Genomic DNA, 20,014 nt, shown 5'->3' on the forward strand with positions numbered 1-20,014 from the left:
ATAAATACTGTTATTTATCAGGGAGGATGGCTCAGGAGGGGAATGAGACTTATTGGTTCAAAGCAGCCCTGCACTGAAAATGACAAACATTAGCTGCTTTAACGCTGCCTTTTCAAAGTGGGAATGTTGCGCTGTTATTCTGCCTCACCGTCGGTGCTAAAATGTGTTAAGACAGAATGGAGGATTATTGTTGTTCTGCCTTGAAACCAGCTGCAGAAAAGTAGTAACAGAGCAGAATAAACATTGGTGTAAAAACAGCAGTCCCAAGAGGCAGGTTGGGACTACACTATACACTGACGCTGTTGTGATACATGTCATAGCCCTTCGTGACTCTTGTGTTGCCCACATGCTATGTAAAATCACACAGTGGAGCAGCATTACACCGGCGTTGTTTGGTCCAGCGTAAAAAAGCATAGGCAGTTTAACTGCAAGTCTTCTTTACGGCGACATTGCGGCATCTCTGTGTAACTCAAAACTCAAACTGAGTGTTGTTGTCTCAGAGAACCCCTGAATCTGTCGCTGCTGGCTGAAAGAATACAAGCAGCAGGATGATGAACGGGGATAGAGGGTGTTGACAATAGACTTTGAATGAAAGATGTGTTGTCTTTGACTTGTGGAATGCAAATGTTTAGATATTTTCAGACAGCGAATGGTTATTTTTTGCACCTGCCACCCAGTGATGTTGGTGTTCCGCGTTTTGAAGCGGCGGCAGCAGGGTGCAGCTCTGCCGTCACAGCTACCAGCTTAATCCGATGCTACTAACAACCCGTGCTATATGCTACAGCCGTCTGCTATCCACCTACTCTAACCACATTATGATGTAGCTAAACAGCTGACGTGACAACAATAGAAACAGTCTGTATTATGTAATACAATACAACAACACTACAAACTGCAGCCTCAAAATGATTACATTATAACCATCATGAGGGTTGGATTTATTGTAGGCAGTTATATTAGACTGCATCAGTTTAAGATAAGTGTGCCTAAAAAACTACCAAATTAACTGTGTTGAATTTGTGAGCATTTTCTATACCATCAGCTACCACCTGCTCTATTTCGCCATGTGATGTTGTGAAAGTAGCAGCCTGTACACATAAAGACAGTGTGATGTTTGCCTAGAGTCATCCATCTTTGTTCCACAGTGCAACACGTCTGTATAATCTCCAAAATCGATGCTTGTTGGCTGTTATCAGCTCTCTGTCAACAAACTTCGGGGTAGCCTTCTGCAGCTTCGGGAATCTTACCAAGGAAGAGGAGGGAGATTGCAGTTCTTGTACTTCACTGTAATCCACTAATGATCACGTTGTAGTGCTACCAAAATATTTCAACTGCCTGCATTCAAGCAAGCGAGTGATCAACACTGATTCAGGACGCTTTGGGAATCACTTTAGTCGTTGTTGTGGTCATGTCATCTGTTTTCTATCAGAACTTCCTTCCGTTTCTTTAACCGAGTGACAACTGCACAGGAGTACATTTAAGATTAAAAATAAAGTTGAGTTGAAAATTTCCTGAGTGACTAGTGTGGCACAACTTTCAGCTATGATGGCTGGAGTGCACTCAGTGCCCTCCGTTCACAAGAAACCCTGATGCTGCCATTCCTTTACAGAGCAGAACATTTTGTATATATGCACTGCTCTGTGCGTTGGATCTGAGTGCAAACTAGCTGACATCAAGCTGTCTTTTTAAACGTATGCCATTTTTATTACAGAAACCTCATAAGGAGGAGTTGGGTGAGAAATGTAAAAAGGCAGCGTGAAGAGAGGATACGAGAAACAGAGGGACAGCGGGGGAGAGAGACGAGGAAGGACACCTGATGGTGAGCACTGCCGAGCATCGTATCAATTGAGATGAGAGCACTTCACATCTTTTTCAGTTCAACTCAGGCACCCTCACGCCGGGCTGCCTGCCATTGGCACGGTGGAAAATTACACTGCACTTGCACTTACACAAGTGGTTTGTGAGACGTAAAGACACTAAACAGTGTGTTGCGGACGGGACATGGCGGACAGCTGGTTTCATCCTTTTTACATCATTTTACCTTGGAGACAGGGAACATAGTGTAGCAGCATATGTCTACTTTTAGAGCCTTTCGGCCTCATATTGGTGGTTAATTTCATTCACTGGATGTAATAGGACATGTGAGGTGAGACACGACAGTTAAACTCTGTCACCAGGAACCCCTCTCCTATCTCTTGATTTTATTAAAACATTATAACAGGCCTAGTTTCATCTCTGCTCCTCTCCCAGTCATCACACGCTGATTACAGCTGCTGTGTTGACAGGCTGATTGATAGCCTGAGCAGGGGGCAGTGAAAATGATCATTTTGTATTCACAGACCAAAATACAGCATTGTAATTCGCAGTTAGATCAGACTTAATCAAACAGCTTCAAAACCAGAATACAGATTAATATGGCATGTCGAGTACAACCGTAATAGACCTCATTTCTGCAACCTGCTCTGATATCAGTTGCCCGCTGTATCACAACAGGCATGAGGAGCCATCTCCAGGGAAATCCATCCATCTTTTAGTTGCTGAGATATTTCACTCTGAACCAAAGCGGTGGACTGACCGACACTGCCGTCCACAGATCCATGTTGTGTACTGTCATTGCGGGCTGAAAAGGTTATTTTTCTATCTTTTCATTTCTTCTGATTGTGTAAGGCTTGCATGCTCCGTGTGCCGAGAGCTGTTCAACCTCCTTGACTCATGTAATCATTTCAAGCTGCTTTAGACAAAAAAAGCTTTGTTGTCTAACTTAAAACAGTAATATTTTTCTTATTTTTGGAAAGTTGAGATAATTAAGATCCAACAGCACTATGATCCTTCCACATATACACACATATACGCACAAAATCAGATCAGAACAGTGACTTGGACTTTGAGAGTCCCCACGCTAGAGTATTTAGCGGGCACAATCAAAGTTCAAAAACAGATCAAAGAGATGAATTTTAACTCAGGAGACCCAATAAAAAAGTCTGCAGTGAGAGAAGAGAAATGTAAAAGAAAGCCTTAGCTCCAAGTCCTGTAAACCTTGACTCTACTGACACTGATTGATGGAACTGGCCTTTACAAGCTCACTAAACTCAGGCTTCTTCAAGTATGTAAGTTTACAATAAAAGCCAAGAACACGAATCAACCTTCAAGACCGGACTATATGTCAAACTGTCCTCAGGTGACATTGTTGTTCAGAGCGTATAGCATTGTCTTTATTTCTGCAGTAACTCCACCTGTATATATACAGTACATGTATGTGTGTGTGTGTCTGTGTGTGTGTGTGTGTGTGTGTGTGTGTGTGTGTGTGTGTGTGTGGTGTGCACGTGTTCGTCTCGGATGAGGGGGGGATTTGTCCGTCACTGTAGCAGAGCAGATTACTGTGGCCCTATCTTGTATCCTCAAGTCTGAACCACAGCAAACACAGAGCTTATCCAGTCACAGCAGACTCTCAGCATTACTCCAAACCTACTCCTCACACACACACAGGTACATAGAGACACACACACCCCACAGCAGCATGCATGCAGCACAGTACAGCTCATATTTACCTACAATAAGGGTTTCAAATGTAACATTCAGCTCATATGACGCTCATGAGCTCTTTTTGTCTGTCTGCCTTTCGTTCCTCACACAAACACACACATACACACTCTTTCGCTTTCATCATCTTTCCAGATGAGGAGCTCTCAAAAGCAGGGTTAGCCACAAAGGGGATAAAGGGATCATTCACAAATTACTCATTAATTCTTGTTCTGAGGTGTATTCATTGGCGTCTGTGGAGTGAGGACGGGGATCAATTCTTATTCTCGAGTTCAGAGGGGAAAAAAACAAACGGCACCTCACCAATCAGAGAGAAGGAAAAGACAACAAAAGGGGGCAATTGGCGAAAAAAGGCAGACAATATAAACAAGGGGGAAAAGCAGAATGAAATGGACAGATAGGTGAAGCGCAATAAAGAGAAAAGATGAATACAGTAGAGGAAAAGTAGGAGGACTAGAGGACAGATTGGGGTCAAAATCTGTAAAATGTGAGCAGTGAACAGCACATCTCTGGTCTAGTATTTAAGCATTTTGAAGTGCTAACTCATATCTGTATGTGTGTGTGTGTGTGTGTGTGTGTGTGTGTGTTTAAGTAAGTGAGAGAACAAAAGAGAGAAAGCGACAAAGGGAACAACTTGGAGGCGGAGAGGGCAAATGAGAAAAGACACTTGCCAGAGAAGGACTATTTTCACTTGGTGTTCAGGGCAGACAGTGCACTACTCAGCGTAGGTAAGAGTATCAGGCTTCAACACACGCATACACACTATTTGCACATAAATGACAGTTATATTCTTCTTGATAAAAGTATTTCACATCATTAGGCTGCTATATGTTAGCAAATACAGGTAGATGTTTACCCAATAAATAAGCTACCTGGATATGATGCAGCGGTGTGAATTTTAGTGTGAATGTGAATTTGACTTCATGTTTTCTCCTCTTGACACTGCTGCTCATAAATAAAAAATCCATCTCTGATGTAGCGCTGGTTGTTCATGCCTGATTCATCAACAATGCCGTCAGTCGAGTGAATTTAAATAATTACATACGCACACTGTAGGCATACACATGTCTAAAGGTGTAAGTTATATATCTGTGACATTTAAGGCAACAGCAGCATAGAAAAACGTATGTCATTTAGTGCTGTGAAACCTTGTCACTGTAGTGTCTCTGCACTTGCTTCTGTTACATTATGAGAGGAGGGGGGGGGTCGGTGTGACACATTTTAAGCGGACAGATACACCTATGACCCAACACTGACCCTTATTTTTGACGTGTTTGTGCGAGATAACAAGGGAGAGTGTTTAAATGTCATTCCAATTACAGACCCCCTCACCTCTTCCCCTGAGGATGCCTTAATAACCCTCCACTGAGAACCTCATTAGAGCTATCATGAAAGCCGATAGCCGCCAAGAAGATAAACTTTGTGACTGAACCATGTTAATAATGGTACTGCATGCCATGTTGTATAAGTACACATAAACAGACACGCACATGCATAGAGTTGCATTCAATTTCAGTCTCAAGTAGTGGATATTGAGATGCTTTTCCAGCAGACAGGGTGAGCCTGAGCCTCCGCAGTGGGTTACGGTTCTTTATTAACCTACAGATGGCTGCTGTACAGAGCTGTCAGGAATCAAAAGGCAGCAGTCGTTATGAATGTTGGCTACATGTTGTATTCTCCCGGGCCAATCAAACCAAAATCTGTGAGCCTCAACATTTTACTTTGCAGAGCTGCATTAGTTAAGTTGCCAGGCAACAATGTAGTGCAGTGGATTTGTGCACTCACGTTTCTGTCACCCAGTGCATTCTCTATTTTTTCATAACAGCCTATTAATATGCAAATATATCATAATAATTACAAAATCCAGCCAGTAGTTTAGAAATATCTGTAGTAGTTGTACTAGGAGTGGCGGTAATAGAAGCTGTAGTAATGTTAGATAGTGTTTCTAATTTTCTTAACGTGGCATGTCCTGTCACACCTATGACACTGAGTCACACTCAGGCGCCCCAGTTGATTACATCTCTATGCTCTGCTAAAGATGAGAGAGAAGCCCATCTCCCTTTACTCTGCCTCATTGACCAGTGAGCACAGAGGGCATCTCTCTGAAGACTCCAGCCTACAGCACAGTGAGAGGATGAGTCCTTTAAACCGTAACTGCTGTCAGAGTCTCAGACAGAGACATTCATTCATTTTGACTCTCACAGATTCTTTTGGAAATTGGCTCGATACTTAGTCTGCTGCTAGACTAGTTAAGATGATAGTTATGTCAAGGGGTAATACACTTTATAGTAGGGCTGACGTTTCCCTAATAAGCATGAAAAAAAAATAAAGTGAATGTTAAGGTGCTCTTAAGATCTGTTTTCATGTCAGGTTTTAGCCTGTAAGGTGGAGTACAAGGTGACAGAGGGGTGATATGGTGCTAGTAGAAGCTAAAAGGGATTATCACAGGATAAAATATGCCATGAAATGAAATGTAAACAGAGACCTGTGCCTCTCATTTCCTCATGTTGTTTAAATTTGATTAGAGATGCATGCACACAAATCAGTGTTCGATGCTTAATAGGAACATTCATATTTACCAAACATCCTGAGTGTCATGTCATAAGGAGTCAAAAACCATCAAATGCTCCCCATTGAGAGAGAAACTAGTATGGTGCCACTGTGGGTAAACATTGCCATTCATTGTTATTCAAAGGTATATCTCAGTAAAAGCAGCAGGAAAAGGGAAACGACTGGAGTGGTTCAGCATAAGCCTCAAAACATCACATTGTTAGTTTCTGTCACATTCAGACATCAAAGGATAACATTTAAGCCTTACTTCAAACTTCAGGTCTTCTCTGAGACATCTGTCAGAATATTGTATTTGCTCCACCTAACAGCTGGTCAAACAAAATAATTGGGACTCTATCCAATTTGTGTTGAGAAAATGTCAAATCCTGGGTGTATTTTTAGATCTCCTTAACACATCCACCTGAATGAAGCAGCCTACAGTGCATCAATGGTTGCATTGAATGGAGTAGCCTGTCAAAGAAGCTGTCAATGTCCTGTGAGCAGTTGGGGTTTAGAGCTGAGTCACACTGTAATGTTACTGCTCTTTTTCCTCACTTTCCTTACTTTTCTATATGCCCTCCCTGCACGTTTAGCAGAACTAATAAAATATACAAGGAGGGCAGACAGCTAGGTCTCCCTAAAAGGGCTGGGGAATATGTCCTGTTATCACATAAAGGTGACAAGCTGTATTTATGTATGAGCAGAGGCAGAGGTACAGTTCAAAAATCACCGCAAGGCTAATATTTAAAAGTTAGTCAAATAATCAATTAGTCAATCAAGGGAAAATGTTCTGCGACAATTTTGAGAATCAGTTAATCATTTGAACCATTTTTTTTCGAGCCTCTCAAATAGGAATATTTGTTGGCATCTTGATCTTCTGTGAACGTAAATTGTTGTCTTTGGGTTTTGGACGTCGACTTGGGCTGTGGGAATTGTGATGGCCGTTTTTCACTCTTTTCTTTCATTATGTTTACCAAATGATCAATTGATTAATTTAGGAACGAACCGGCAGATTGATCATTATGTCAAACATAAGCATAAAAAAGACATTAGCATAAACATTTTTAAACTTCCGCCTCCAGCTGAGCTTCAGATTTGGCAGGTCAGGGTTACTTACCATAACTCACGTGATCTTCTTAAACTTTAAACATGAGCTTTTTATGGTTAACAACACAAAACCATTTACTGTGAGTAATTTTAAAACTCCCTAGCTGACAAGTGCAGTGATGATCACCATTTTATTGCCAATTAGACTAAACTCTTCATGCGCTTGCATTTTGGCCTCGGCCCAGTTTTCAGTGCGTTTTACGCCATTGAAACTAATCATCAGATCTCCATTCTCAAAGGCTCACTTACACCTTTAACAAGCTTACTTGTAGCATGTAACACTGTTACGGCAGAATATTCCTAGAGGATAGGTTGAAGCACAGCTACCTATTTGTGTTAGCATCCACAGTTCCATTAGATTAAGTTGAATGACGACTATGAAGGAAATCATGAGGGTTTTACTGTCGAGGAAGTACTTGATAGTAATTGGATGTGATTATACTTGTTATTATCATCATTAGCCACCTGTATGGGTCTTCGCGGATGACACAGCCAATCAAAGTCCGCTCTCATCTCCATGGAAATGTAGGCTTTTGTCTCAGCTGCAATTAGTATTTTAAAGAGGGCCGGTGTCAGTTACAGCCGAGCGGATGCAACCAAAATACAAGAAATTTTCATTATAGCAACTACGGCCAGACAGATGGCCTCATCATAGCAGCAAGCCAGTGCTGGAATCCGTTCTGTATTCATCAGTTAATTATTAATTATATATATTATTAATTAATTATCAGGTGCTTCTTAAACAAAAGCTACCAACTCTGTGGTTTTTTTAAACAAAGAGGTTGTGGCTCTGAAATATCAGTCTCACTAGGGGAAAATAAGTTACGCCAAATGTTATATCAAAATGTTGACCGCAATTATATTGCCTCTTATGGTTATATGATGCATGATAAAGTCGGTTTGCTCCATAGCAAAACCTTAATGATTAGCCAGCCAAGTCTCAAAAAGAAATGACACAACTGCCTGAGCAGTGAACACTTCATTTGCAAGGAAAATGATGTACAGTGTGTGGTTGACATGGCATGGCCCAGTCAGACATCCTGTCAGCTTGGATTAAAAAGCCACAAACTGTGATGAGCTTTCACAGACCTTAGCACAATGTCATCACCCCTTGGGCTAATGCTTTTAACATTTGGTTTTTTTATGCAAAACAGCCAAGACCACGGACAGATACTGTGAAAACTGCAGGCAAGAGACACTGTGGGAGAGAGAGAAACAAAATGGACAGAAAGTGGCGTCCAGAGGAGTCCAGGGCGAGCAAGCCGAATGTATGATATTGGTGACGTAACACCATTAAAGTGGAGCCCCTCTATCCAGTTACCCTACAGCTCTATCCTTCATCACTGTCAAAGAGGAACTCGCAAAGCCCCTCAACAATTCTCTTACAGATCTCTTATAGATTTATAACTTTTGGCTGTAGGAACCTTTTCATCATGTCAGCGTGACACCAGTCACCTTTTGTACCATCGTTTTCACACAGCCCTCGTCACACCGACTGTACTCGTTACCTACAGAAAGGTTGACCGGCGTTCAGTTAAAGACCACAGATTATCAGACCATCGGCTCAGCATCTGGAGATTCACACCCTGGCTTTCTTTGAAAACTGCACCTGTTTATTTTCCCTGTTTTCTTCCCCGACTCTTGGACTGTAACATAACATTTTGATGCATTAATGATGGTTGTGGTTTCTCTTTTCTTTCACTGGTCGTCAGTGAATTAACAATACAATCACTGATTTTGTTACAGCGCACAATATTTCCCCAAATTTAAAAAAAAAAATGGTCTCAGGTCATCGTTGTACAGGCCCCGGTTGTGTTTTGCATTTAATTTACATCAAGCCAGTTACATGTGAGCCTCTTTACATATCCAACTTATCTCTGCAGTCTACAGATAAGGGCAAAAAGTGATGTCCTCTTCCAACAGGGAAATGAACAGTGAGAGATGAGGTAGTCAGATATTTGGTTAAGTAAAAGTACAGGACCAGTCAGCAAATCATTATCCGCAAAATATAAATACACCTGCAGAAAATGTGTGTATAATAAGTGAGGCCATAATAGCAGCTCTGTGAAATGCTAATATCAACTAGTATCAGTTAAGTATTTGGTCATAAAGTCAGTAGGATTCATCCTCTGAACACATCTATTCACTATTTGTACGATATTTCAGTCTGGACAAAAGTGGTGGGCCGACGGCATTGTCATCTCTAGAGCCACCCTGCCAAAAAGTTCAGTTTAAGAAATATGTCTGTCCTCTTCTTTTTGTTACCTTTATAGAATTACACTTGTCTGTTTTTCAAAGACAGCAGTGTTCATATCTATCAATATCTACCTAACACAATAACCTATAGAGTCATAGTTCAAAGATGCACCACAAAAGGTTTTTGAATTCAGACTTAGCGACTCATTTAAGACCAGATGAAGACAGAGTGCAGTCATAACACTTCTGCTGGCATCCAAACAGAGACGCTGCACGTCTCTGGAGTCCTTTCAGCTGTGACAAATCCTACCTGCCTCTGCTTGAAGAGAACCGAGACCAGATTATGTTTTCATGGATCTGTAGTGTTGTTGTCTTAGTTTGATAAAAATTGCTCATTATTGCACTTTCTCACAGCTCTCTTTTTAACAATGCTTTGCTGAATGGGGCATCTAGGAAATATCTCGCCAACCTAATAATTGAAATAGGTGGCCGGCATGGAGAAATAGCAGCAACAATCAATATCGGCATTCCTCCTAGTGAAATAATAACCTTTAAATGCCACTGTCTATATGCCAACCAACAAGCTCATTGGTTCTCAGTTTCTTTACTCTCTTCTCTCTCGTCATGTTGTTTAGATTTAGGTCAAGTGCAAGTTATAAAGGAGAGAGAGTGAGCGATAATGGTAATCTCTGCGTCCTATATTTCTATATTTTAATTTGTATTATGTCTGTGAATGTCCAAGTCCATCTCTATAAAACGATAAGTTACATTGCGCAGGCATTGACTGAAGCCATTTTCTCAGAGGTCAAATCTATTGTCAGGGACGGATGATGGCTCTCTGAACATTTTATAGCAGTAGTGACACAAATCATGTAGCAAAAATGCCCTTTCACAAATCTCATCAGTGCTAGCGTCGTGCTGTTGTGAAATGAAAATAAAAGCCACATGCTGAAATTATACTGCTAAAAAAGAATGAAGCAGAAAGGACTCAGTGGGCACACAGCATCATACAAAATAAAACCAGTTGGACATGAGTGAATCCTACAGCTAAGTGATATGGTTTTGAGTTTTAGTTCCCTGCAGAAGCCCATCAATAATGCCCTTTGAGTTCTTTTCCATCTTTGTCATGATGGTGCCTTTGAAGCTCTCCAGACACACCCCTTCTGATCCAGTTAAAAACTTTTTTAAAAAGACATACATAGTTTACACGTACACCTTTTGGTTCTCATTTGAATAGATTTGTGTTTCCACAGGATCTGCATTCTACCTCTGTGCATGTGTGCTTTTACCTTCCATGACGTAGACCAGTGAGCCCACATCGCCCTCCTTAATGATACAGCTGTCCTTTCCATACTCCACAGGGTACATGCAGTCCACGATCTCTTGGATCTGCGACAGCTCCAGGTTCTTCATGAAATCATTGTCCAAGATGGCCTCCTTGATCAGATCCTTGGACCTGGAGACAAGGTGAAACACAGTGTGAATCACAGTGTGAAACACACTGTTCATGCACTGACCTGTACAAACACACATTCCTGTGTGCCGTTCTTTATTGTGGGATGACAAGATGAGGTAGATGAGAGAAAGAAATTACAACAAAAGTCTAAATTCATCACTCCTCAAACAAAATCCAGTGAAGGATGTCGATCAGTTCAACAGACGTGCATGTTTCTTACTTCTAAGGCAATTAAAGTCACACTCAGTAGCTTTTCAAAAAACATATCCTCATTTCAATGACATCAGTGTGAAGCTTTTTTTTATTCCCTCCAGATGCTGGAACAAGTCAATAAACAGCAAAATCCATGCCTAATGGAGGCTGATTGTTTCCATTCATGGGTGCACTTCTGAAAGCCAAATTGGCCTTCAGGCTGCAGAGTCATTAGGCCACTCCACACATAAGGATTTTTTGCAATGACTATGCAAGGAAAAGATGAAATGCAATTAACTGTAAAGATAATGTGCAGCCGCCGAGGTGCAGCTCGGTGTACAGGTGAAAGAGCACTTTGTCAGGCAGGTTAAAAGCAAACGCAGGGCAAATGAAATTGTGACAGAGGACATTATGTCAAATTATCATTTAAGTCAAGGTGCACACATCAGATGCTTTTGATGTACCATCGACAGAAGAGAGACATTTGTTCTCCGTGTGGTGACGACAGGGGAACAAAGGCCAGACGCAGTGACGGCTGAGAACGTCAAATTAAGCGTCGCTCTTATCGTCTCGGACGCAAAGACGAGTGTCAAGAGATGGGACAGGAATCTGACTTGATTCTAACGAGTGAGTCAAGATCAGTCATTCACTGAAGCTTGTCATCACCAGAGCGCAGCGTAGCTGATTTTGACAGTGTCGACTGGATGAATGAAGTTAATAATATGTATCAAGGTTGATCTAACAAGGAGTTCCCTCCTGCCGAGAAGTAAAGCTTTTATACCCTGATTCATAAGAAACTCTCGCCCCTGTTAGAAGGACTTAACGGCACTAGTGAACTGCCTCTTGGCTTTTTGTGCTTGGTGCCCTTTTCAGAAAGCTCACCTGAGGAGCTTATAGCTAAAAGAGCAAATAACCTGGTAGGCATTTATGAAGCAGTGCTCCCACCTCACATAGACGTCTCTGCCCTGCTGCCAGCCTGCAGCTAAGTCCTGAACAAACCAACTCAAACTAAATTTTCTGACACCATAGAATATCAGCAGTGCCAGGGTTTTTTTTAGATTTATATACTGAGGGGTTATGCGCATGCCTGCGTTTTTGGTCTGTCAGTGGTGATGTTTTTTATAGCCCGAGTCTTACTTCTTTTCAAGGGCACACTTTTAAGGTCACTTGAACGCGTCTCCATCAAATCTTGAGACACATTATCGAATCTGTGAAGAAACAGTGTTGCTCCCTCAGATGAAAAACTGTGAGAGATGCCAATCTCTGCAGCTATCACAGCTGGCACATAAATACAAATTTCAACCTTGGCCTGCTGGCCACCCATCTACAGATTTCAAGCGCATCTGTGTTACACCTTCAGCTGAATGGGTTTCAGTTTGGGTCTCAAATAGCACGCTGGAATATCAGTAACGAGGTTCTCATGATGTGTTTTTTTTTGCATTCAGGAGTCTGATGAATTTAATTCAATCCGGGTTTCAAGGCCTTGGATCCCCAAACAGCTCAGCTTTTACTTTCTGACACTAGTGGTATTTGTTGACAAAAGTAACGAACTAAATTACAAAAGACCGGCATTAGCTAGTAGTCACAATCTAATGGAAAACACATCTGACTAGCATGAGTCCTTTACACAAAGTGCATCTCAGTAGGAGGTCAGAGATCCTCAGATGTTGCATTTCTCCCCTGAAAAGACATGTATATGCCACTGTACCATTCCTACATCATTGTCCCAAACTCCCCTGTCATTTGTGGAGATCTTTTTGGAGTGTCCAAAGTCTCGGCATTTTGTCTTATTTGTACCTCAGACAGTGCAGTCGCCACTCCAACAGAATAACCAACATGATCCTATTGTACCTGATTAGATATTCTTTATTCTCCCGTCCAGAGTCACCTGGGGGAATTGAATAAATAAGGCTGAAGTGTTGCACCTATTTTTATATTCACACCCCACAATCTATGTTCAGATGTGTACTGTGCCTCCCGAACCTCCTTCATTTTTCAGCAGCGATTGCACAAGGAGGAGAGGATGAGTAAGATTGAATGTTGACAGCTCTCAAATTGGTAGAGGTATTTTTTGGTGTGATTTAATAGATAACATAATTCATTTATTTATCAGACAATAATAGATAGAATCTTGTGATTCTTCCTGAGTTCAAGATGCTTTAAAATAAGCTTCATTTCATGCAGAACTAGCTGAATGCCACGTATGTTTAACTACACTAACAGAAACAAATTGGAAATGCATTATTTTCCAAAGTTGACCTCCACTTCTCTAGAAATGTGCCCCATTGAGCCTGTTTCTGTTACATTTACAACCAGGAGATTACTGGCCTCTTTCACCCTGATCAGGACCCCTGACTTGAGCCTCCGATGGCAACATTGAGCAATATCCTCCGACCAGACCCTTAAAAAAACATCTGCCTTCCTCCACTTTGTGAGAATGATATATTTGTCTTCATCCACCAGTGAAGTTTGGGGCTGAGCAAGTTCAGCTTTCCTTAAAAGGAGAAAATATGCTCTTTTAGGAGGAAAAAAGAAGAGGGGTGGCAGAAAAGTGGGAGAGGCTAACGGAAATAAGAGGCTGCCGGAGGGAGAGGGATGGATAGCGTATGTGTAAGGAACGCTCTATGGGCCTTGTAAAGAAGATAAAGTGGGTGAGAATGAAAGAAAAATATAAACACTTGGCCAGATCCAACAGGCATTATCGCTACTCTTCGCTAACCAAAACAAAATGAGAACGTAATGGACCTGTTTTTATCCCATGAGAGCACTTGCATATCTTATTAAACATGGAAAAACGAAAAACACTGTTCTCAGTTGAGCAATAACAAAAGTTAGAGGAGTCACATAAAAACAAAATAATTTGGATTTTAAAGTCGTGCTTCGTATAAAGAAAAAATATGTGAATGTTTGCAAATTGCTGAAGCACAGATGTCCAAACAAGCTGAATAATGATAACAATGCTGAACTAATAAGAGACACACGCACACACGCTCGTTTCATTTGCATTCAGCAGTCGGTTTGCTTTTTAATATTTTTCGTGTGTGTGCGCATGTTAGAAGAGAAGTATTGAGCAAAGTGTCACTCTCGGCCAAGCGGAGAGAGAGAAAAGGTGTGGCAGACGCTCAGCGGAAAATTGAAGCTGTAGCTGAGAGGCTTTGATGGACGTTCAAGCAGCCTCTTGGCAAGAAGGAGTTTTCACTTCCATCGTCCAAAATTTCCATCCAGTGAGGATTATCATCAGAAATAATGAAATCATTCAAAACTGCTGTCACCCATCAACCTCAATGTCAAGTCTCAAACTACCCTTTTCCCATCGTAATCCACACATGATTGAAACTCTTTAAAGGCCGAGACATCAAACTCTTCATCAAAATGTCAAAAAGCAGGAAAATTTTGTTATTTTTGGAAAAGCCTGATAATAAGAAACTTCCCATCAAGGTCTCTCTAAAAGCCTCTTTTGGAAATCTCTAAATGGAAATATAAGCACGAGCGGCAGAAGCTTTAGAATGAAGACGATTATCGTAATGAAATGGTCACTCTGTTGTGTTTTCCTCATCTGTCATTCCAAGCCAGTGTCCAAGGTCCCACGTTTAGTTACGACACTGAGACAAAGAAATCCAAAAAAAAACAAAAACACACACAAGAAAAGAGAAGGTTTTCTTTGTGCTTTCCAACACACAGAGCTGACAGGTACAACAAAGACAAATATCCATTTTCAGCTCAGATGAATAATCGCCTTCATTCATTAATCTTCTGCGAGGAAATTCTTAGAGCTTCGTCTGTTTGCATGTGAACAGAATAAAGACGTTCATCCGACACGGCTGATCTCTCTGCAAAGTCCGATAACCATTAGAATAGAAACGCATCTTATAATGGATTTTAAAGTAGGTAATTTACCAATAATTTAAAGTTGATCACTTCATTCTGCTTATCTTCCTATGATGCATTTCAAAGCTGGATTTGGTTCTAAAAATGCACCTATGATATTCAATATTTCTGTTCTTTTTTTTTTTACTGTGCTGGCAGGATGAGGAGTAGATATTCTTCTTGCCCACCAGAGGGGTAAGTGTATTGATTTATAATAACGCAACCTTTAAATTCAAACCCATCAGACAGCTGGATTATTTCACAACAGAGGGCTATTTTAGTGCCAGTATCAGTTTGAGAGCCAGACCTCATGTTCCAGAGCAAGTTGAGCAGGAAAGAGGTGTTTGCTTGAGAGTTTGGAAAGGAGAGAGAGAGAGAGAGAGAGAGAGAGAGACGCTCTGGACAAATCTTAAGGTAAACACACACAGAGAGCCTGTTAGTACTGCCTGTCACAGAATCACAGCTTGTATAAAATAGGCACTGGTACATAACACAGAGCTGCCACCACCAGCTCTGTAAACCTATAATTTACCATCACTGGGTGACATTTCACCCGTCCCTCCGGTTGGCCAGTGATCAGACTTGTTGATATTCAGCCTTTCATCAGCAGGCTCCTGGTAACTTTATTGATAACTGTTACTGATGACAGTTCCCTTCTGGTATTTCTTTTATGTCATTGTCATACTTGAAGACATCATGTTACATTTCCCTTATATCTAGTGTGTGTGTGTGTGTGTGTGTGTGTGTTTGTGTGTGTGTGTGTGTGTGTGTGTGTTAGAGCGCGTCACCTCATCCATATGTGCTACAGGTGTCGTACCTGCTGCGCCACACGTAACATTACGCACAGAGATCAGACAGGTGACAAAGGATGACTTAGCTCGTACTGGAGCGCAGCAGCCTGTGCTAAATGTAATTACAGCCATTATTAAAAGTGCATGTTATGCGTTTGTAATCTGGACACCTACTGTGGGCTTTTGGGGTAGAAAGGTAGGGTGACATGGCTAAGATCCTGGATGTCGAAGGCAGTGGGTTCGGCCGAAATTGCCTGCCTCTTCGTCCGCTGCTGCTCATGCAGCTCATTTTGCTTGTGGACCTGCTGGGTTGCCGGTTTGATCACGGAGCGGTATTTGTCCAGCTCGTTCTGTAGTTTCTGTATAAGCTCGTCCTTCTGGTCGAGCTCCAGTTCCAGCTCGTCGATGAGCGCGTCCCTCTGGCGCAGCTCCTCGATCTTCTCCTGGAGCGCGTACTGGAGGTCGCGCAAGGTGCCCATTTCAGTTGGCGGCGACGAGCGACTTCCCGATAAGTTTATCGAAAGGTATGCAGCCGAGTCTTTATCCTCTCTCCTCTACCACGCTGCCTGTAAACTTTATCCGGCATGAACGGCTTCAGAGGGTGCAGCCCCTGTTTCTCCTGAGGGGGATTCCTCTCCGCTGTCCGTCACCAGCGGATGTTGGGAATTTAAGCGGAGGTATGTTCGCTAGTTGCCGCGATTGCCAAGGTGAAAGCGTCACAGCCACGCAAAGTTTGTCCCCCCTCTCTCTCTCTCTCTCCCTCCCTCCCTCCCTCTCTCTCTCTCTCTCTCTCTCTCTCTCTCTCTCTTCCTGTCTCTCTTCCTCCCTCCCTCGGCGGTGTGACAGCGGAGGATCGTCCTCCCCGAGTGCGTCAGGCTGCGACCCGGAGAGAGCGCATGGCGAGAAGGGCGCCTACAGGAATCTGTGGCACAATGCAGTCTGCCACTCCAGAGAGAGCCGCGCTCGTCTCACATGAATAATGGACTGCGTGAGAGAGCCACTGCGCGGAGAACCATGTCATCATACCTCACCAAGTCGCCCCGAGGCTGCTGAGTTACGAATAGATGAGCACCGGGGCCTTAATGGAAAGTGAAGGTGATGGAAACTTAATGAACCTCTATGTAAAAATAAACAACCCGTTGTTCATCTAATGGGGAAGGAGCTTCTGTAGTTTGTGTTGGACATGGATAGAAGTCCAATTTTAGAAAATATCTGACAATGTGAACACCAATGTTCTATTTGAACACAAATGATACTTTGGTAGGTGTATGATGTATGTTACAGTGGACAGGAATGAACTTCTCTGTTTCCAAATCTGTGTCCAACAACTATTCATTTTGAGCAAGTGGCCTAAAGGTGCTACAGGCAAGAAATGATTTGACAAGGCCAAAGCTGCGCCACATTCCTCATCTAATCTTGTGTTGCGTGTGGACGGAGCTGCTGGTCTCCGTCCACATTATCCAAATGAGTCATCTGAAGCGCAGCAAGCAGCATTTGGCCTCGTGCTCTGGACAAATTCAGAGGAGGATAAACTGCTAAGGACAATCTGATAGGATGAGGAGTCACTGAGGCTAAAATAACAATTACTGTGCCGAGAGGATGGGGAGTCACAGGCTGGCGGCGAGGACAAAAAGAGGGGTCATAGATGCTTTGTTGGATGTTACAATATGTGTTTTTGGTGTGGTGTTGAAAAGCATCTTTTTCCTAACAAAAAGCACATAAACAACCCCGGAGAGACACAGTTAGTCTCATAAAAGATCACAGCTGCCCTCTTGTGGTGGTTTAAAGCATCAACTCGGGCAAACAACAACAAGGTGACATCTCTGTGCTCTGCAGCCAATAACGTCCAACAGTTATTGAGCCAACACTTGTATTAGTGGATGACTGAGCAATGTGTTGTGTGGTAATGAACAACTGGTTACAAATACTGGCATGTGCAGGAACACATGTACTACGGCAGCTTAGCAAACAGTGCCAAACTTGTTTTCAGACATCACAGAGAGGAAGAGAAAGAAGTATAAAACAGCTTTTTATGAGACTTTAAAAGAGATAATATAACTGTGAGGAGCATCTGCTCAACAAACATAGCAGCTGTTGTCTGTTTAGGTCAGTTTCATTCATTCATTCAAGATTTGTTTTCTTGTGCTTCCCTCTAAATCCAAACTTCTAATGAAGCCATGACGGCCTTTCTCCTCTGAGCTAATTAAAAACCATCAAATTTTCTTTTATCTCTGTCAGGGGAAGGGCACAGGACGACGAGCCTGAGCAGCAGCAAAGTTTCCCTCATATCAGGAAACTGCAGTTGCCTGGAGATTTACACTCTTTCCAGGCCAGAGTTGCGTCCCCACATCCTCCCATCATCAAAAGGCCCTCCCACTGTCCTTCAAAGCACCTCTGCGCTTTAAATTTCACCTCTCCAACCATCCAGCTCAGCCCTTTTCCTATGCAGATCAATAGAAACAGGATCCGTTGCTCCATGCTGCGGTAATCCGATGAGCGGGGCGGGCCGCCGGCTGGTGCCACGTCCTGACTCTAATGGGGGGGTCACGCCGTCTCCGACCCCACGGCGGCACAGGTGGGACCCTCCTGCACACGCCGATGGCACCGAGAGCTAACACGTCACCTCACAGGTACTTTTACAAATGCAAACAGGTTTACTTCCGTTTCACTGCACAGGGTGTGTGGCCACATGCAATCAGTCTTTTTGTCCACAAAGGGCCCAGGCAACCACTTATTATGCCTCATCAGCTGATACTTAATTTGACCATTTTCTGAATGAACCCTGGTCATATAGAAAGGTGTACAACTTGACTGTCTGAGTCCGGCTAACAGCTTCTTAGTCATTATTTCTCAATGAAACTGGGTCATTCATAAACACCATATGTCACTCAAGTGTTTTTACTTCTTTTGTTGTCTTTTGTGCTTGTTTGAAGGCACAATGAGCATCAGTTAATGAGTGTAAGTGAGGACCTGCCCTGCCTGCAGTTTATTAATGCAAGTGAAGACTGGAAATTGTCTAGCCACCTTAATGACATTAACCCCAGTAGCAGTCAGCAGTGTGTGTGTGTGTGTGTGTGTGTGTGTGTGTGTGTGTGTGTGTGTGTGTGTGTGTGTGTGTGTGTGTGTGTCTGACTTAAACTAAGTGAAAGTGTGTGATACTAACTAACTAACCAGGTAAAGGCCTCAGGTGAAACATGCAAAATCAGGAACACCAAACTGTGAGGCTAAAACGAGCACCTAAAGGTGATGAAGGAAGCATATGGTCAAACAAAGCGTTTTCTAATGGAGTATTAAATATCCTCAGACATGCACTTCGGGTCCTCAGCGTCCAGCTACTAAAAGCCAATAATGCATCGCACTTCCTCCTGTCTGAGTCCCGTGGGACTGCCATGATGGATCCGATCAATTAGGAGCTCTTTCAGAAGCTCGCCTTGGAGCTGCGTCATCGGCCCCAAGAATGAAAGTACTCGTCCATTCATGACAAACGTCTCCATCTCCCATTTAGAAGAAAGAAAAGGTGGAAAACAGACAGAAAGAGGAGCTTCGAGCACACGGTGCGCCGAAGTGCCCGTTTTGAGTGTGTGGAGTTACAATCAGCACATGCACGTTCATTTCCAACCGCATTTCTGATGAGTGGTGCTTCATAATAACAGAGTGTCGATTCACACCATTCATGGCAAACATTTTGGATGTGGTAGAGAAAAGAAAAACACAAGACACAAAGCTGACACATGGACAGTAAAGTCTTACCAGTCGGACTTGGCATATTTCCGAAAGGTCTGCCTTGACAGGTCCTGGTGCGTCTGCGGTTCCGCGGAGATGCCCTGCGCCCTGCGGGTCCTCGGTCCAATAAGTTGAGCGCTGGGCAGAACAGACTGACATTTGTGTAATTTCCTCTTCAGCTCTTGAATCTCGTCCTCCCTGTCCGCCAGACGCCTCTCCAAGTCCCGTATCCTCTCCTCCTTCAGCAGCATGATCTTGGCAAAGTCCTCCTCCAGGTCACTCATGTTGAAATCTGCGTTAAACTTTGCCGCGATTCTCCGCGAAGAGGACGAAGCGATTTCACTCCCAGCACACTCGCGCACGTCGTGGGGACGGACACAAATCTCCCCCCCCCCCCCTTCTCTCTCTCTCCCGAGACGCGCAGGGTGATGATGCTCCGAGTGTCCCCTTCACTGCCCACTTGTTTATTTCAGAAGGAAAAGAGCAAAGCGGTGTTTAAAGCCGGCCAGCGGACGATTGATAGAGCAGCGCTGCGCTACAGTCCACCGAGCCTCCGGGGAGCTGATGATGATCCTTCATTGAGAAACCAATT

General features: G+C 42.9%; 1 protein-coding gene across 2 annotated transcripts in view; it reads right to left on the bottom strand.

Moving 5' to 3' along the window:
• Positions 1–19,776, bottom strand: part of LOC139210926 (cGMP-dependent protein kinase 1) — a 71,701-nt gene extending 51,925 nt beyond the window's left edge. Inside the window, exons 1-2 of one of the 2 annotated variants that reach the window (XM_070841135.1) lie at positions 19,450–19,776; positions 10,683–10,849 (exon numbers count right to left, since the gene is read on the bottom strand). In XM_070841135.1, the coding sequence (XP_070697236.1) occupies positions 10,683–10,849; positions 19,450–19,706 (424 nt within the window). In that variant the 5' untranslated portion in view covers positions 19,707–19,776. Of the gene's footprint in view, positions 1–10,682; positions 10,850–15,873; positions 16,401–19,449 lie in introns of those variants that run through there. The other variant, XM_070841134.1, reaches the window with a different exon arrangement.
• Between the last annotated feature and the right edge of the window lie 238 nt (positions 19,777–20,014).

This window comes from Pempheris klunzingeri, chromosome 12, assembly GCF_042242105.1.
Source record: "Pempheris klunzingeri isolate RE-2024b chromosome 12, fPemKlu1.hap1, whole genome shotgun sequence".
NCBI lineage: Eukaryota > Metazoa > Chordata > Actinopteri > Acropomatiformes > Pempheridae > Pempheris > Pempheris klunzingeri.